The sequence below is a fragment of the Oncorhynchus gorbuscha genome, linkage group LG06, assembly GCF_021184085.1.
Source record: "Oncorhynchus gorbuscha isolate QuinsamMale2020 ecotype Even-year linkage group LG06, OgorEven_v1.0, whole genome shotgun sequence".
NCBI lineage: Eukaryota > Metazoa > Chordata > Actinopteri > Salmoniformes > Salmonidae > Oncorhynchus > Oncorhynchus gorbuscha.
Window position 1 is genome coordinate 6,102,241 of NC_060178.1, and position 18,629 is coordinate 6,120,869.

Consider the following 18,629-nt stretch of genomic DNA (forward strand, 5'->3'; position numbering starts at 1 on the left):
AGAGAGGGTGGTGGAGAGAGGGCGGAGAGAGAGGGTGGTGGAGAGAGAGAGGGTGGTGGAGAGGGTGGAGAGAGGAGGGTGGAGAGAGAGAGAGGGTGGTGGAGAGAGGGGGGGAGAGAGAGGGTGGTGAGAGAGAGAGAGGGTGGTGGAGAGTGGTGAGAGAGAGGGTGGTGGAGAGAGAGAGAGGGCTGTGGAGAGAGAGAGGGTGGAGAGAGAGAGGGTGGAGAGAGAGGGTGGTGGAGATACAACCTCTCTCATCATCACCCAGTGCCTGGGGCTTACCTCTGCTGTAGACCCAACCATACCCCTGTCTGCGCATTATGCCCTGAACATATTCTACCATGCCCAGAAATCTGCTCCTTTTATTCTCTGTCCCCAACGAGAGGAGACCAGTTTTGATAGCCTTTAGCCGCCCCCTCATTCTACTCCTCCTCTGTTCCGAGGGTGATGTGGAGAGTAAACCCAGGCCCTGCATGTCCCCAGGCACCCTCATTTGTTGACTTCTGTGAGAAAAAGCCTTGGTTTCATGCATGTCAACATCAGAAGCCTCCTCCCTAAGTTTGTTTTACTCACTGCTTTAGCACACTCTGCTAACCCTGATGTGCTTGCCGTGTCTGAATCCTGGCTCAGGAAGGCCACCAAAAATTCTGAGATTTCCATACCCAACTATAACATTTTCCGTCAAGATAGAACTGCCAAAGGGGGAGGAGTTGCAGTCTACTGCAGAGATAGCCTGCAAAGTAATGTCATACTTTCCAGGTTCATACCCAAACAGTTCGAACTACTAATTTAGAAAATTACTCTCTCCAGAAATAAGTCTCTCACTTTTGCTGCCTGCTACCGACCCCCCTCAGCTCCCAGCTGTGCCCTGGACACCATTTGTGAATTGATCGCCCCCCATCTAGCTTCAGAGTTTGTTCTGTTAGGTGACCTAAACTGGGATATGCTTAACACCCCGGCAGTCCTACAATCTAAGCTAGATGCCCTCAATCTCACACAAATCATCAAGGAACCCACCAGGTACAACCCTAAATCTGTAAACAAGGGCACCCTCATAGACGTCATCCTGACCATCTGGCCCTCCAAATACACCTCCGCTGTCTTCAACCAGGATCTCAGCGATCACTGCCTCATTGCCTGTATCCGCTACGGAGTCGCAGTCAAACGACCACCCCTCATCACTGTCAAACGCTCCCTAAAACACTTCTGTGAGCAGGCCTTTCTAATCGACCTGGCCCGGGTATCCTGGAAGGACATTGACCTCATCCCGTCAGTTGAGGTTGCCTGGTCATTCTTTAAAAGTAACTTCCTCACCATTTTAGATAAGCATGCTCCGTTCAAAAAATGCAGAACTAAGAACAGATATAGCCCTTGGTTCACACCAGACCTGACTGCCCTCGACCAGCGCAAAAACATCCTGGACCCGTACAAATCAGCTGGGCTTGACAATCTGGAACATCTATTTCTGAAACTATCCGCCGCCATTGTCGCAACCCCTATTACCAGCCTGTTCAACCTCTCTTTCATATCGTCTGAGATCCCCAAGTATTGGAAAGCTGCCACAGTCATCCCCTCTTCAAAGAGGGAGACACCCTGGACCCAAACTGTTACAGACCTATATCCATTCTGCCCTGCCTATCTAAGGTCTTCGAAAGCCAAGTCAACAAACAGGTCACTGACCATCTCGAATCCCACCGTACCTTCTCCGCTGTGCAATCTGCTTTCCGAGCCGGTCACGGATGCACCTCAGCCACGCTCAAGGTACTAAACGATATCATAACCGCCATAGATAAAAGACAGTACTGTGCAGTCATCTCCATCGACCTTGCCAAGGCTTTCGACTCGGTCAATCACCATATTCTTATCGGCAGACTCAGTAGCCTCGGTTTTTCGGATGACTGCCTTGCCTGGTTCACCAATTACTTTGCAGACAGAGTTCAGTGTGTCAAATCAGAGGGCATGCTGTCCGGTCCTCTGGCAGTCTCTATGGGGGTGCCACAGAGTTCAATCCTCGGGCCGACTCTTTTCCCTGTATATATTAATGATGTTGCTCTTGCTGCGGGCGATTCCCCGATCCACCTCTACACAGACGACACCATTCTGTATACTTCCGGCCCGTCCTTGGACACTGTGCTATCTAACCTCCAAATGAGCTTCAATGCCATACAACACTCCTTCCGTGGCCTCCAACTGCTCTTAAACGCTAGTAAAACCAAATGCATGCTTTTCAACCGTTTGCTGCCTTCACCCGCATGCCTGACCAGCATCACCACCCTGGATGGTTCCGACCTTGAATATGTGGACATCTATAAGTACCTAGGTGTTTGGCTAGACTGTAAACCCTCCTTCCAGACTCATATCAAACATCTCCAATCGAAAATAAAATCAAGAGTCGGCTTTCTATTCCGCAACAAAGCCTCCTTCACTCACGCCGCCAAACTTACCCTAGTAAAACTGACTATCCTACCGATCCTCGACTTAGGCGATGTCATCTACAAAATTGCTTCCAACACTCTACTCAGCAAACTGGATGCAGTTTATCACAGTGGCATCCGTTTTATCACTAAAGCACCTTATACCACCCACCACCCACTGCTACTTGTATGCTCTAGTCGGCTGGCCCTCGCTACATATTCGTCGCCAGACCCACTGGCTCCAGGTCATCTACAAGTCCATGCTAGGTAAAGCTCCGCCTTATCTCAGTTCACTGGTCACGATGGCAACACCCATCCGTAGCACGCGCTCCAGCAGGTGTATCTCACTGATCATCCCTAAAGCCAACACCTCATTTGGCCGCCTTTCGTTCCAGTTCTCTGCTGCCTGTGACTGGAACGAATTGCAAAAATCGCTGAAGTTGGAGACTTTTATCTCCCTCACCAACTTCAAACATCTGCTATCTGAGCAGCTAACCGATCGCTGCAGCTGTACATAGTCTATCGGTAAATAGCCCACCCACTTTTACCTACCTCATCCCCATACTGTTTTTATTTATTTACTTTTCTGCTCTTTTGCACACCAGTATCTCTACCTGTACATGATCATCTGATAATTTATCACTCCAGTGTTAATCTGCAAAATTGTAATTATTCGTCTACCTCCTCATGCCTTTTGCACACAATGTATATAGACTCCTTTTTCCCTACTGTGTTATTGACTTGTTAATTGTTTACTCCATGTGTAACTCTGTGTTGTCTGTTCACACTGCTATGCTTTATCTTGGCCAGGTCGCAGTTTCAAATGAGAACTTGTTCTCAACTAGCCTACCTGGTTAAATAAAGGTCAAATAAAAAAATAAAAAAATTAAAAAGATAGAATACAGGTTAGATAGTATACAGGGAGATATGATACAGGTATAATTGATACACGTTAGGTAGGAGACAGGTTAGGTAGGAGACAGGTTAGGTAGGAGACAGGTTAGGTAGGAGACAGGTTAGGTAGGAGACAGGTTAGGTAGGAGACAGGTTAGGTAGGAGGCACGTTAGGTAGGAGACAGGTTAGGTAGGAGACAGGTTAGGTAGGAGACAGGTTAGGTAGGAGACAGGTTAGGTAGGAGGCACGTTAGGTAGGAGACAGGTTAGGTAGGAGACAGGTTAGGTAGGAGACAGGTTAGGTAGGAGACAGGTTAGGTAGGAGACAGGTTAGGTAGGAGACAGGTTAGGTAGGAGACAGGTTAGGTAGGAGACAGGTTAGGTAGGAGACAGGTTAGGTAGGAGACAGGTTAGGTAGGAGACAGGTTAGGTAGGAGGCACGTTAGGTAGGAGACAGGTTAGGTAGGAGACGGGTTAGGTAGGAGACAGGTTAGGTAGGAGACAGGTTAGGTAGGAGACAGGTTAGGTAGGAGACAGGTTAGGTAGGAGGCACGTTAGGTAGGAGACAGGTTAGGTAGGAGACGGGTTAGGTAGGAGACAGGTTAGGTAGGAGACAGGTTAGGTAGGAGACAGGTTAGGTAGGAGACAGGTTAGGTAGGACAGGTTAGGTAGGAGCACAGGTTAGGTAGGAGACAGGTTAGGTAGGAGACAGGATAGGTAGGAGACAGGTTAGGTAGGAGACAGTTTAGGTAGGAGACAGGTTAGATAGGGGACAGGTTAGACAGGAGACAGGAGACAGGGAGGTAAGAGACAGGTTAGGTAGGAGACAGGTTAGGTAGGAGACAGGTTAGGTAGGAGACAGGTTAGATAGGAGACAGGTTAGATAGGAGACAGGTTAGACAGGAGACAGGGAGGTAGGAGACAGGTTAGGTAGGAGACAGGTTAGATAGGAGACAGGTTAGATAGGAGACAGGGAGGTAGGAGACAGGTTAGGTAGGAGACAGGTTAGGTAGGAGACAGGTTAGGTAGGAGACGGGTTAGGTAGGAGACGGGTTAGAATGGAGACAGGCTAGACAGGAGACAGGTTAGGTAGGAGACAGGTTAGGTAGGAGACAGGTTAGGTAGTAGACAGGTTAGATAGGAGACAGGTTAGGTAGGAGACAGGTTAGATAGGAGACGGGTTAGATAGTAGGCACGTTAGGTAGGAGACAGGTTAGGTAGGAGACAGGTTAGGTAGAGACAGGTTAGATAAAATAGAGGTTTTAGAGGTTTGGAGACATAAGAGACAGGTTAGGGCGGGTTGACAACAAGAAGAGGTAGGGCTGACAACAGGAAGAGACAGGTTAATATGAGAGGTTAGATAGGAGAGCTGGTCAGGTAGGAAACAGGTTAGGTAGGAGAGGAATAGAGGGACAGAGGGAGAAGGAAAAGGGTTTAGGAACAGGTTAGGTAGGGAAGGTTAGGTAGGAGAAGGAGTAGAAGAAAAGAAAGGGATAGGGTTAGGAAGGAGAGAGGAGAGAGAGAGAAAGAGAGAGACAGGAGAGGAGAGAGAGAGAGAGAGAGGTTAGAGAGAGAGAGAGAGAGAGAGAGAGAGAGGGAGAGAGAGAGATAAGAGAGGTTAGATAAAATACCTTTTAGTAGGGAGACAGAAGAGAGAGAGAGAGAGAGAAGAGGGAGCGGAGAGCGGAGAGCTGGTCAAATCCTAAATCCTAGGAGAGGAATGGAGGGACAGAGGGATGAAGAAAAGGGTTTTGAAGAGAGAGGGAATGTCGTTGAGAAGAGAGTAGAAGAAAGAAAGGGATAGGGAAGGAGAGAGAGAGAGAGAGAGAGAGAGAGAGAGAGAGAGAGAGAGAGAGAGAGAGAGAGAGAGAGAGAGAGAGAGGAGAGAGAGAGAGAGAGAGAGAGAGAGAGAGAGAGAGGGAGAGAGAGAGAGGAGAGAGAGAAAGAGAGAGAGAGAGAGAGAGAGAGAGAGGGAGAAGAGAGAGAGAAGAAAGAGAGAGAGAAGTGAGGGAGAGATAGAGAGGGGAGAGAGACAGATATATATATATATATATATATATAGAGAGAGAGAGAGGGGGGGAGAGAGAGAGAGAGATAAAGGGGGAGAGAGACAGAGAGAGAGAGAGAGAGAGTGCAGTGACCCAGAAAACGTTGACACACACCAAGCACCTCAGGAAACTGTGACACTTAAATAGAAACAATCAGCCAGTCTTGACCTCGTTAATGATGCTTAATGAAACCTCAACTCTGGAGGAAGGAGAGAGAGATGGAGAGAGAGAGAAGGAGAGGGACAAGGTGAGTGAGGAGAGAGAGAGAGATGCTGGATGAAGAAGGTACGTCTTGAGGGATTGCAGAAGGCAAATATTAAATTACTGAATAAATTACTGTGTGTGTGTGTGTGTGTGTGTGTGTGTGTGTGTGTGTGTGTGTGTGTGTGTGTGTGTGTGTGTGTGTGTGTGTGTGTGTGTGTGTGTGTGTGTGTGTGTGTGTGTGTGTGAGTGTCTGTGTGTGTGTGTGTCTCTGTAGGGTGTGTGTGTCGTCTGTGCGTGTGTGTGTCTGTAGGGTGTGTGTGTCTCTGTTGGGTGTGTGTGTCTCTGTAGGGTGTGTAGGGTGTGTGGGTCTCTCTGTTGGGTCTGTGTGTGTGTGTCTCTGTTGGGTGTGTGTGTGTCTCTGTAGGGTGTGTGTGTCTCTGTAGGGTGTGTGTGTGTGTCTCTGTAGGGTGTGTGGGTGTGTGTGTCTGTAGGGTGTGAGGGTCTCTCTGTAGGGTGTGGGTGTGTCTGTGTCTGTAGGGGTGTGTGTGTGTCTGTGGGTCTGTGTCTCTGTAGGGTGTGAGGGTGTGTGTGTGTCTCTGTGTGGGTCTCTCTGTTGGGGTGTGTGTGTGTCTCTGGTGAGGGTCTCTCTGGAGGGTGTGTCTCTGTAGGGTGTGAGGGTCTCTCTGGGTGTGTGTGTGTGTCTCTGTAGGGTGTGAGGGTCTCTCTGGAGGGTGTGTGGTTCTGTGTATGTCAGTGTGTACTGTATGTGTTGCTACAAACAGTATGAGTTGTGAGGAATACCACAGTCATCAATGCATCAATGCCTCGGTAATTAGTACTATTTTACATTAGAATATATCTTTGTTAAACCATTCACTCTATAATGTTAAACTAGCTGGAACTTTTCTACAACACAATCCTGTAGTAATATCCCTCCCTGGATCAGACACTACGGGGGACTAATAGACCTTATTCACACGGCGGCCACGAACCAATCTCTTGTTGACAGACGCTTTGTAACAGAAATGGTATCGTAGGGTCTGTCAACGAGGACTATAAAAGCAACTGGAGACTTAAACTAGTTTCTTTTAGTATCTTTTGTCGTAGAAAATGGTGCAATATTTTATTTCTGGGTGTGCTAGATTATTCATTGACTAACGTTTGTTTACACGATAGTCGTCTAGGATCAGATGTTTAGCTGTGAATAAGGTCTGTGGTATAGGTGTCAAACACAATTCCTGGAGGCTCTGAGTGGCTGCATGGCTTTTGTTATTACCTTTCCATTTGTGTCGAATTAAGACCTAGACAACCCGTAAGGAGAGTTCCTAACTAGTCAGTGACCATGACAACCCCGTAAGGAGAGTTCCTAACTAGTCAGTGACCTAGACACCCCGTTAGGAGAGTTCCTAACTAGTCAGTGACCTAGACACCCCGTTAGGAGAGTTCCTAACTAGTCAGTGACCTAGACAACCCCGTTAGGAGAGTTCCTAACTAGTCAGTGACCTAGACAACCCCGTAAGGAGAGTTCCTAACTAGTCAGTGACCTAGACAACCTGGTAAAGAGTTGATGATCTTTATGGCCTTCCTGTAACATCGGGTGGTGTAGGTGTCCTGGAGGGCAGGTAGTTTGCCCCCGGTGATGCGTTCTGCAGACCTCACTACCCTCTGGAGAGCCTTACGGTTGTGGGCGGAGCAGTTTCCGTACCAGGCGGTGATACAGCCCGCCAGGATGCTCTCGATTGTGCATCTGTAGAAGTTTGTGAGTGCTTTTGGTGACAAGTCGAATTTCTTCAGCATCCTGAGGTTGAAGAGGCGCTGCTGCGCCTTCTTCACGATGCTGTCTGTGTGAGTGGACCAATTCAGTTTGTCTGTGATGTGTATGCCGAGGAACTTAAAACTTACTACCCTCTCCACTACTGTTCCATCGATGTGGATAGGGGGGTGTTCCCTCTGCTGTTTCCTGAAATCCACAATCATCTCCTTAGTTTTGTTGACGTTGAGTGTGAGGTTATTTTCCTGACACCACACTCTGAGGGCCCTCACCTCCTCCTTGTAGGCCGTCTCGTCGTTGTTGGTAATCAAGCCTACCACTGTTGTGTCGTCCGCAAACTTGATGATTGAGTTGGAGGCGTGCGTGGCCATGCAGTCGTGGGTGAACAGGGAGTACAGGAGAGGGCTCAGAACGCACCCTTGTGGGGCCCCAGTGTTAAGGATCAGCAGGGTGGAGATGTTGTTGCCTACCCTCACCACCTGGGGGCGGCCCGTCAGGAAGTCCAGTACCCAGTTGCACAGGGCGGGGTCGAGACCCAGGGTCTCGAGCTTGATGACGAGCTTGGAGGGTACTATGGTGTTGAATGCCGAGCTGTAGTCGATGAACAGCATTCTCACATAGGTATTCCTCATGTCCAGATGGGTTAGGGCAGTGTGCAGTGTGGTTGAGATTGCATCGTCTGTGGATCTATTTGGGCGACAACGCCGTAAGGAGAGTTCCTAACTAGTCAGTGACCTAGACAACCCGTAAGGAGAGTTCCTAACTAGTCAGTGACCTAGACAACCCGTAAGGAGAGTTCCTAACTAGTCAGTGACCTAGACAACCCCGTTAGGAGAGTTCCTAACTAGTCAGTGACCTAGACCACCCGGTAAGCAGAGTTCCTAACTAGTCAGTGACCTAGACCACCCCGTTAGGAGAGTTCCTAACTAGTCAGTGACCTAGACAACCCCGTTAGGAGAGTTCCTAACTAGTCAGTGACCTAGACAACCCCGTTAGGAGAGTTCCTAACTAGTCAGTGACCTAGACAACCCCGTTAGGAGAGTTCCTAACTAGTCAGTGACCTAGACAACCTGGTAAAGAGTTGATGATCTTTATGGCCTTCCTGTAACATCGGGTGGTGTAGGTGTCCTGGAGGGCAGGTAGTTTGCCCCCGGTGATGCGTTCTGCAGACCTCACTACCCTCTGGAGAGCCTTACGGTTGTGGGTGGAGCAGTTTCCGTACCAGGCGGTGATACAGCCCGCCAGGATGCTCTCGATTGTGCATCTGTAGAAGTTTGTGAGTGCTTTTGGTGACAAGTCGAATTTCTTCAGCATCCTGAGGTTGAAGAAGCGCTGCTGCGCCTTCTTCACGATGCTGTCTGTGTGAGTGGACCAATTCAGTTTGTCTGTGATGTGTATGCTGAAGAACTTAAAACTTACTACCCTCTCCACTACTGTTCCATCGATGTGGATAGGGGGGTGTTCCCTCTGCTGTTTCCTGAAATCCACAATCATCTCCTTAGTTTTGTTGACGTTGAGTGTGAGGTTATTTTCCTGACACCACACTCTGAGGGCCCTCACCTCCTCCCTGTAGGCCGTCTCGTCGTTGTTGGTAATCAAGCCTACCACTGTTGTGTCGTCCGCAAACTTGATGATTGAGTTGGAGGCGTGCGTGGCCACGCAGTCGTGGGTGAACAGGGAGTACAGGAGAGGGCTCAGAACGCACCCTTGTGGGGCCCCAGTGTTAGTCCTTCTGTAGCTCAGTTGGTAGAGCATGGCGCTTGTAACGCCAGGGTAGTGGGTTCGATCCCTGGGACCACCCATACGTAGAATGTATGCACACATGACTGTAAGTCGCTTTGGATAAAAGCGTCTGCTAAATGGCATATTATTATTATATTAAGGATCAGCAGGATGGAGATGTTGTTGCCTACCCTCACCACCTGGGGGCGGCCTGTCAGGAAGTCCAGTACCCAGTTGCACAGGGTGGGGTCGAGACCCAGGGTCTCGAGCTTGATGACGAGCTTGCAGGGTACTATGGTGTTGAATGCCGAGCTGTAGTCGATGAACAGCATTCTCACATAGGTATTCCTCATGTCCAGATGGGTTAGGGCAGTGTGCAGTGTGGTTGAGATTGCATCGTCTGTGGATCTATTTGGGCGACAACGCCGTAAGGAGAGTTCCTAACTAGTCAGTGACCTAGACAACCCCGTTAGGAGAGTTCCTAACTAGTCAGTGACCTAGACAACCCGTTAGGAGAGTTCCTAACTAGTCAGTGACCTAGACAACCCGTTAGGAGAGTTCCTAACTAGTCAGTGACCTAGACAACCCGTAAGGAGAGTTCCTAACTAGTCAGTGACCTAGACAACCCGTAAGGAGAGTTCCTAACTAGTCAGTGACCTAGACATAAGGAGAGAGTCAACTAGACCGTAAGGAGAGTTCCTAACTAGTCAGTGACCTAGACAACCCGTAAGGAGAGTTCCTAACTAGTCAGTGACCTAGACAACCCCGTAAGGAGAGTTCCTAACTAGTCAGTGACCTAGACAACCCGTAAGGAGAGTTCCTAACTAGTCAGTGACCTAGACAACCCCGTTAGGAGAGTTCCTAACTAGTCAGTGACCTAGACAACCCCGTTAGGAGAGTTCCTAACTAGTCAGTGACCTATACAACCCGTAAGGAGAGTTCCTAACTAGTCAGTGACCTAGACAACCCCGTTAGGAGAGTTCCTAACTAGTCAGTGACCTAGACAACCCGTTAGGAGAGTTCCTAACTAGTCAGTGACCTAGACAACCCGGTAAGGAGAGTTCCTAACTAGTCAGTGACCTAGACAAGTAGGAGACCTAGTCAGTGACCTAGACAACCCCGTTAGGAGAGTTCCTAACTAGTCAGTGACCTAGACAACCCCGTAAGGAGAGTTCCTAACTAGTCAGTGACCTAGACAACCCCGTTAGGAGAGTTCCTAACTAGTCAGTGACCTAGACAACCCCGTTAGGAGAGTTCCTAACTAGTCAGTGACCTAGACAACCCCGTTAGGAGAGTTCCTAACTAGTCAGTGACCATGACAACCCGTTAGGAGAGGTAGTCAGGAGAGTTCCTAACTAGTCAGTGACCTAGACAACCAAGTTCCTAACTAGTCAGTGACCATGACAACCCGGTAAGGAGAGTTCCTAACTAGTCAGTGACCTAGACAACCCCGTTAGGAGAGTTCCTAACTAGTCAGTGACCTCAGTGAGTTCCTAACTAGTCAGTGACCTAGACAACCCCGTTAGGAGAGTTCCTAACTAGTCAGTGACCTAGACAACCCCGTTAGGAGAGTTCCTAACTAGTCAGTGACCTAGACAACCTGGTAAAGAGTTGATGATCTTTATGGCCTTCCTGTAACATCGGGTGGTGTAGGTGTCCTGGAGGGCAGGTAGTTTGCCCCCGGTGATGCGTTCTGCAGACCTCACTACCCTCTGGAGAGCCTTACGGTTGTGGGCGGAGCAGTTTCCGTATCAGGCGGTGATACAGCCCGCCAGGATGCTCTCGATTGTGCATCTGTAGAAGTTTGTGAGTGATTTTGGTGACAAGTCAAATTTCTTCAACATCCTGAGGTTGAAGAGGCGCTGCTGCGCCTTCTTCACGTTGCTGTCTGTGTGAGTGGACCAATTCAGTTTGTCTGTGATGTGTATGCCGAGGAACTTAAAACTTACTACCCTCTCCACTACTGTTCCATCGATGTGGATAGGGGGGTGTTCCATCTGCTGTTTCCTGAAATCCACAATCATCTCCTTAGTTTTGTTGACGTTGAGTGTGAGGTTATTTTCCTGACACCACACTCTGAGGGCCCTCACCTCCTCCCTGTAGGCCGTCTCGTCGTTGTTGGTAATCAAGCCTACCACTGTTGTGTCGTCCGCAAACTTGATGATTGAGTTGGAGGCGTGCGTGGCCACGCAGTCGTGGGTGAACAGGGAGTACAGGAGAGGGCTCAGAACGCACCCTTGTGGGGCCCCAGTGTTAAGGATCAGCAGGGTGGAGATGTTTTTGCCTACCCTCACCACCTGGGGGCGGCCCGTCAGGAAGTCCAGTACCCAGTTGCACAGTGCGGGGTCGAGACCCAGGGTCTCGAGCTTGATGACGAGCTTGGAGGGTACTATGGTGTTGAATGCCGAGCTGTAGTCGATGAACAGCATTCTCACATAGGTATTCCTCATGTCCAGATGGGTTAGGGCAGTGTGCAGTGTGGTTGAGATTGCATCGTCTGTGGATCTATTTGGGCGACAACGCCGTAAGGAGAGTTCCTAACTAGTCAGTGACCTAGACAACCCGGTAAGCAGAGTTCCTAACTAGTCAGTGACCTAGACAACCCGTAAGGAGAGTTCCTAACTAGTCAGTGACCTAGACAACCCCGTTAGGAGAGTTCCTAACTAGTCAGTGACCTAGACAACCCCGTTAGGAGAGTTCCTAACTAGTCAGTGACCTTAATTGATCAGTCAAGTAGAAGGAAGGAGAGAAATCCAGCAGGTGCTGGACTCAGTCTTCCAGGAAGTGAGTTTGACACCGCAGGTTTGAAGGTGGTTTGTCTTCTGAACCTTTTTCTCCTCTGACTAGTTCTCTGGGTTCTCTTATACAATCTCTCTGTTTTCTGCTGTCTCTATGGGTTCTCTTATACAATCTCTCTGTTTTCTGCTGTCTCTCTGGGTTCTCTTATATATATATCTGTTTTCTGCTGTCTCTCTGGGTTCTCTTATATAATATCTCTGTTTTCTGCTGTCTCTCTGGGATCTCTTATATAATCTCTCTGTTTTCTGCTGTCTCTCTGTGTTCTCTTATATAATATCTGTTTTCTGCTGTCTCTCTGGGTTCTCTTATATAATCTCTCTGTTTTCTGCTGTCTCTCTGGGTTCTCTCATATAATCTCTCTGTTTTCTGCTGTCTCTCTGGGTTCTCTCATATAATATCTCTGTTTTCTGCTGTCTCTCTGGGTTCTCTCATATAATCTCTCTGTTTTCTGCTGTCTCTCTGGGTTCTCTCATATAATATCTCTGTTTTCTGCTGTCTCTCTGGGTTCTCTCATATAATATCTCTGTTTTCTGCTGTCTCTCTGTTTTCTCTCATGTAATCTCTCTGTTTTCTTCCTGTTCTCGCTCTCTTTTTATATTTTCGTAAACCTCCTATGACCTCATTTCACCTATCTTTGACCTCCTATAACCTCCTATGACATATCTATGACCTGTGAAATATCTATGACCTCATATGACCTCCTATGACCATCTATGACCTATGACATCAAATGACCTAACTATGACCTATCTATGACCTCTTATGACCTATCTATGACCTCCTATGATCTATCTATGACCTTTATTTATTCTCTTTCTCTATTCCCTCACTCCATGTCTCCTGATTCCTCCACCTCGATTCCTTCCTTTATTTTCGTTGCCTCTACCCGCGTCTCTCTCCTCCTCTTTCTCTCTCTCTGTTTGTCTGTTTTCCGGCTGGCCAGCGAAGGGAAGATGGTGGTTCTTTCTTTGGCTATTGGTTTGGCAGAGCAAGATGACTTTGCCAATATCCCTGATCCAATCACCTCCATGCAGGAAGCTCCAACAGCCAATCAGGAAGCACTTCCTCATCCAGACAAGAGGTACCAGTCATAGTGCGAGAGAGCTGTGTGTGTGTGTGTGTGTGTGTGTGTGTGTGTGTGTGTGTGTGTGTGTGTGTGTGTGTGTGTGTGTGTGTGTGTGTGTGTGTGTGTGTGTGTGTGTGTGTGTGTGTGTGTGTGTGTGTGTGTGTGTGTGTGTGTGTGTGTGTTTGGGGGTTTATGTGTGAGATGTGGTGAGAGTGAGAGAGAGAGGGGGAATGGGGGTAGGAAATGAAATTTCGTAGTGTGTGAGAGTGATATGTGGTTTTGGTGGGTATAGTCAGTACAACGACGTGTCATTGCAACTGATTTGCAGTGTGTTGAGTGAGAAACGGACGGACAGGAAGCAGAACGATGTGAAGTGTTTGGGTGAGAGTCGATGACTAGTTAGCAGTGAGCAAGCGGTTGTCTACTGTTGTGTCACCTGTAAAAGAAGATGTGTTTGTATGACGAGAGACCTACCTGTTGACCTCAACCAGAGAGATAAATAAATGATCCTATAAGGATGATGATAGACCTACCTGTGGACCTCATCCAGAGAGATAATTAAATGACAATAATTAAGCAGTAGTCAAGAGGATAATGCAGTAGTCAAGAGAATAATGCAGTAGTCAAGAGGGTAGAGCAGTAGTCAAGAGGATAATGCAGTAGTCAAGAGGGTAGAGCAGTAGTCAAGAGGGTAGAGCAGTAGTCAAGAGGATAGAGCAGTAGTCAAGAGGATAATGCAGTAGTCAAGAGGGTAGAGCAGTAGTCAAGAGGGTAGAGCAGTAGTCAAGAGGATAGAGCAGTAGTCAAGAGGATAATGCAGTAGTCAAGAGGATAATGCAGTAGTCAAGAGGGTAGAGCAGTAGTCAAGAGGATAATGCAGTAGTCAAGAGGATAATGCAGTAGTCAAGAGGGTATAGCAGTAGTCAAGAGGATAATGCAGTAGTCAAGAGGATAATGCAGTAGTCAAGAGGGTAGAGCAGTAGTCAAGAGGATAATGCAGTAGTCAAGAGGGTAGAGCAGTAGTCAAGAGGGTAGAGCAGTAGTCAAGAGGATAATGCAGTAGTCAAGAGGATAATGCAGTAGTCAAGAGGGTAGAGCAGTAGTCAAGAGGATAAGCAGTATTCAAGAGGATAATGCAGTAGTCAAGAGGGTAGAGCAGTAGTCAAGAGGATAATGCAGTAGTCAAGAGGATAATGCAGTAGTCAAGAGGATAATGCAGTAGTCAAGAGGGTAGAGCAGTAGTCAAGAGGGTAGAGCAGTAGTCAAGAGGATAATGCAGTAGTCAAGAGGGTAGAGCAGTAGTCAAGAGGATAATGCAGTAGTCAAGAGGGTAGAGCAGTAGTCAAGAGGATAATGCAGTAGTCAAGAGGATAATGCAGTAGTCAAGAGGGTAGAGCAGTAGTCAAGAGGATAATGCAGTAGTCAAGAGGATAGAGCAGTAGTCAAGAGGGTAGAGCAGTAGTCAAGAGGATAGAGCAGTAGTCAAGAGGGTAGAGCAGTAGTCAAGAGGATAATGCAGTAGTCAAGAGGATAAGCAGTAGTCAAGAGGATAATGCAGTAGTCAAGAGGGTAGAGCAGTAGTCAAGAGGGTAGAGCAGTAGTCAAGAGGATAATGCAGTAGTCAAGAGGGTAGAGCAGTAGTCAAGAGGATAGAGCAGTAGTCAAGAGGGTAGAGCAGTAGTCAAGAGGATAATGCAGTAGTCAAGAGGATAATGCAGTAGTCAAGAGGGTAGAGCAGTAGTCAAGAGGATAATGCAGTAGTCAAGAGGATAATGCAGTAGTCAAGAGGATAATGCAGTAGTCAAGAGGGTAGAGCAGTAGTCAAGAGGATAATGCAGTAGTCAAGAGGATAGAGCAGTAGTCAAGAGGATAATGCAGTAGTCAAGAGGATAATGCAGTAGTCAAGAGGATAGAGCAGTAGTCAAGAGGGTAGAGCAGTAGTCAAGAGGATAAGCAGTAGTCAAGAGGATAATGCAGTAGTCAAGAGGATAATGCAGTAGTCAAGAGGGTAGAGCAGTAGTCAAGAGGTTAATGCAGTAGTCAAGAGGGTAGAGCAGTAGTCAAGAGGATAGAGCAGTAGTCAAGAGGATGATGCAGTAGTCAAGAGGATGATGCAGTAGTCAAGAGGGTAGAGCAGTAGTCAATAGGATGATGCAGTAGTCAAGAGGATGATGCAGTAGTCAAGAGGGTAGAGCAGTAGTCAAGAGGATAGAGCAGTAGTCAAGAGGGTAGAGCAGTAGTCAAGAGGATAGAGCAGTAGTCAAGAGGGTAGAGCAGTAGTCAAGAGGATAGAGCAGTAGTCAAGAGGGTAGAGCAGTAGTCAAGAGGATGATGCAGTAGTCAAGAGGGTAGAGCAGTAGTCAAGAGGGTAGAGCAGTAGCCAAGAGGGTAGAGCATTAGTCAAGAGGATAGAGCAGTAGTCAAGAGGATAATGCAGTAGTCAAGAGGGTAGAGCAGTAGTCAAGAGGATAATGCAGTAGTCAAGAGGGTAGAGCAGTAGTCAAGAGGATAGAGCAGTAGTCAAGAGGATAATGCAGTAGTCAAGAGGGTAGAGCAGTAGTCAAGAGGATAATGCAGTAGTCAAGAGGGTAGATGCAGTAGTCAAGAGGATAATGCAGTAGTCAAGAGGGTAGAGCAGTAGTCAAGAGGGTAGAGCAGTAGTCAAGAGGATAGAGCAGTAGTCAAGAGGATAATGCAGTAGTCAAGAGGGTAGAGCAGTAGTCAAGAGGATAATGCAGTAGTCAAGAGGGTAGAGCAGTAGTCAAGAGGATAAGAGCAGTAGTCAAGAGGGTAGAGCAGTAGTCAAGAGGATAAGCAGTAGTCAAGAGGGTAGAGCAGTAGTCAAGAGGATAGAGCAGTAGTCAAGAGGATAAGCAGTAGTCAAGAGGGTAGAGCAGTAGTCAAGAGGGTAGAGCAGTAGTCAAGAGGATAATGCAGTAGCCAAGAGGGTAGAGCAGTAGTCAAGAGGGTAGAGCAGTAGTCAAGAGGGTAGAGCAGTAGTCAAGAGGATAATGCAGTAGTCAAGAGGGTAGAGCAGTAGTCAAGAGGGTAGAGCAGTAGTCAAGAGGATAATGCAGTAGCCAAGAGGGTAGAGCAGTAGTCAAGAGGATAATGCAGTAGTCAAGAGGATAATGCAGTAGTCAAGAGGATAATGCAGTAGTCAAGATGATAATGCAGTAGTCAAGAGGGTAGAGCAGTAGTCAAGAGGATAATGCAGTAGTCAAGAGGGTAGAGCAGTAGTCAAGAGGGTAATGCAGTAGTCAAGAGGATAGAGCAGTAGCCAAGAGGAGTGCTGCTCTTGTATGATGTATGATGGCAGCGAGACAAAGTTTGCGTCTGAAATGGCTTTCTATTCCAGGGCAAAAGTAGTGCACTTTATAGGTGACCATTTTGGATTCATCCCTGACATTGTCACCCGCAGAATCTCACTGTCCGCCTCCACTTCCATCGGCTGTTTATAATATATTCCATTCAGTAGACACTTTTTTATCCAAAGCGATTTATATTTTATTTATGGTCCCAGGAATCAAACCCGCCACCCTGGCGTTACAAGTCCTCTGACGATGTTTAGCTGGCTAGGGACCAGCCAATCAAAGGACAGGGTTTTAAACACACCTGTGCCCATGTATACAGCACCTACGACACAGAGAGAGTGTGCATCCCAAATGGAGCCCTATTCCCTATATATAGTGCACTACTTTAGACCAGAGCCCTATTCCCTATGTAGAGCACTACTTTAGACCAGAGCCCTATTCCCTATGTAGGGCACTACTTTGGACCAGAGCCCTACAGAGCCCTATTCCCTATATAGTGCACTACTTTAGACCAGAGCCCTATTCCCTATATAGTGCACTACTTTAGACCAGAGCCCTTCAGAACCCTATTCCCTATATATAGTGCACTACTTTAGACCAGAGCCCCTATTCCCTATTTAGTGCACTACTTTAGACCAGAGCCCTATTCCCTATATAGTGCACTACTTTAGACCAGAGCCCTATTCCCTATATAGTGCACTACTTTAGACCAGAGCCCTATTCCCTATATAGTGCACTACTTTAGACCAGAACCCTATTCTCTATATAGTGCACTACTTTAAACCAGAGCCCTACAGAACCCTATTCCCTATATAGTGCACTACTTTAAACCAGAGCCCTATAGAACACTATTCCCTATATAGTGCACTACTTTAAACCAGAGCCCTATAGAACACTATTCCCTATATAGTGCACTACTTTAGACCAGGTAGCCTAGCAGTTAGAGCATTGGGCCAGTAAATTAAAAGGTTGTTGGTTTGAATCCCAGAGCCAACAAGGTGAGAAAATGTGTTTTTGTTAATTTGCCCTTGAGCAAGGCACCTTATTGCTCCTGTAAGTCGCTCTGCATAAGAGAGTCTGTATCAGAGAGTCTGCATCAGAGAGTCTGCATCAGAGAGTCTGCATCAGAGAGTCTCCATAAGAGAGTCTCCATAAGAGAGTCTGCATCAGAGAGTCTCCATAAGAGAGTCTGTATCAGAGAGTCTCCATAAGAGAGTCTGCATCAGAGAGTCTGTATCAGAGAGTCTGCATCAGAGAGTCTGTATCAGAGAGTCTGCATAAGAGAGTCTGCATCAGAGAGTCTGCATCAGAGAGTCTGTATAAGAGAGTCTGCATAAGAGAGTCTGTATCAGAGTCTCCATAAGAGAGTCTCCATAAGAGAGTCTCCATAAGAGAGTCTGTATCAGAGTCTCCATAAGAGTCTGCATAAGAGAGTCTGCATAAGAGAGTCTGCATCAGAGAGTCTCCATCAGAGAGTCTGCATAAGAGAGTCTCCATAAGAGAGTCTCCATAAGAGAGTCTGCATCAGAGAGTCTCCATAAGAGAGTCTGCATCAGAGAGTCTGCATCAGAGAGTCTCCATAAGAGAGTCTCCATAAGAGAGTCTGTATCAGAGAGTCTGCATCAGAGAGTCTGCATCAGAGAGTCTGCATCAGAGAGTCTGCATCAGAGAGTCTGCATCAGAGAGTCTGCATCAGAGAGTCTGCATCAGAGGCGTCAGCATACGGGAATCTGCTAAGTGACTCACATGAAATCCTCGATTAGTATTCTGTTATCATCCTACATTCGTTTTTCTTTCTTTCTTCTCTCTTCTATTGTTGACTTCCTCTCCCCCTTGACATTTACAGAGCCTTCAGAAAGTATGCACGACCCCGTGACTTTTTACACCTTGAATTACGTTGTTTTTTTTGTCACACAATACCCTATAATGTCAAAGTGGAATTATGTTAAGTCAATAAGTATTCAACTCCTTTGTTATGGCAAGCCTAAATAAGTTAGCGAGGCAATGCTCACTGAGTCTGTACATAGTCAAAGCTTTTGGGTCAGTCACAGTGTTCATGTATTCTGCCGCTGTGTACTCTCTGGTTAGGGCCAAATGGCATTCTAGTTTGCTCAGTGTTTTTTGTTGATTCTTTCCAATGTGTCAAGTAATTATATTTTGGATTTCTCATGATTTGGTTGTGTCTAATTGTTTTGCTGTTCTGGGACTCTGTAGGGTGTGTTTGTGTTTGTGGACAGAGCCCCATGACCAGCTTGCTTAGGGGACTCTTCTCCAGGTTCATCTCTCTGTGGGGTCTGTTTGTGTTTGTGAACAGAGCCCCAGGACCAGCTTGCTTAGGGGACTCTTCTCCAGGTTCATCTCTCTGTGGGGTCTGTTTGTGTTTGTGAACAGAGCCCC

General features: G+C 47.3%; 1 protein-coding gene across 2 annotated transcripts in view; it reads left to right on the forward strand.

The window, feature by feature from the left end:
* Positions 1–18,629, forward strand: part of LOC124037458 (synaptotagmin-7-like) — a 384,787-nt gene that overhangs the window by 249,058 nt on the left and 117,100 nt on the right. Inside the window, exon 3 of one of the 2 annotated variants that reach the window (XM_046352187.1) lies at positions 12,796–12,933. The exons of the other annotated variant lie outside the window; for it this stretch is intronic. Within the exon in view, the coding sequence (XP_046208143.1) occupies positions 12,796–12,933 (138 nt within the window). The remainder of the gene's footprint in view (positions 1–12,795; positions 12,934–18,629) is intronic. 2 annotated transcript variants of the gene reach the window in all.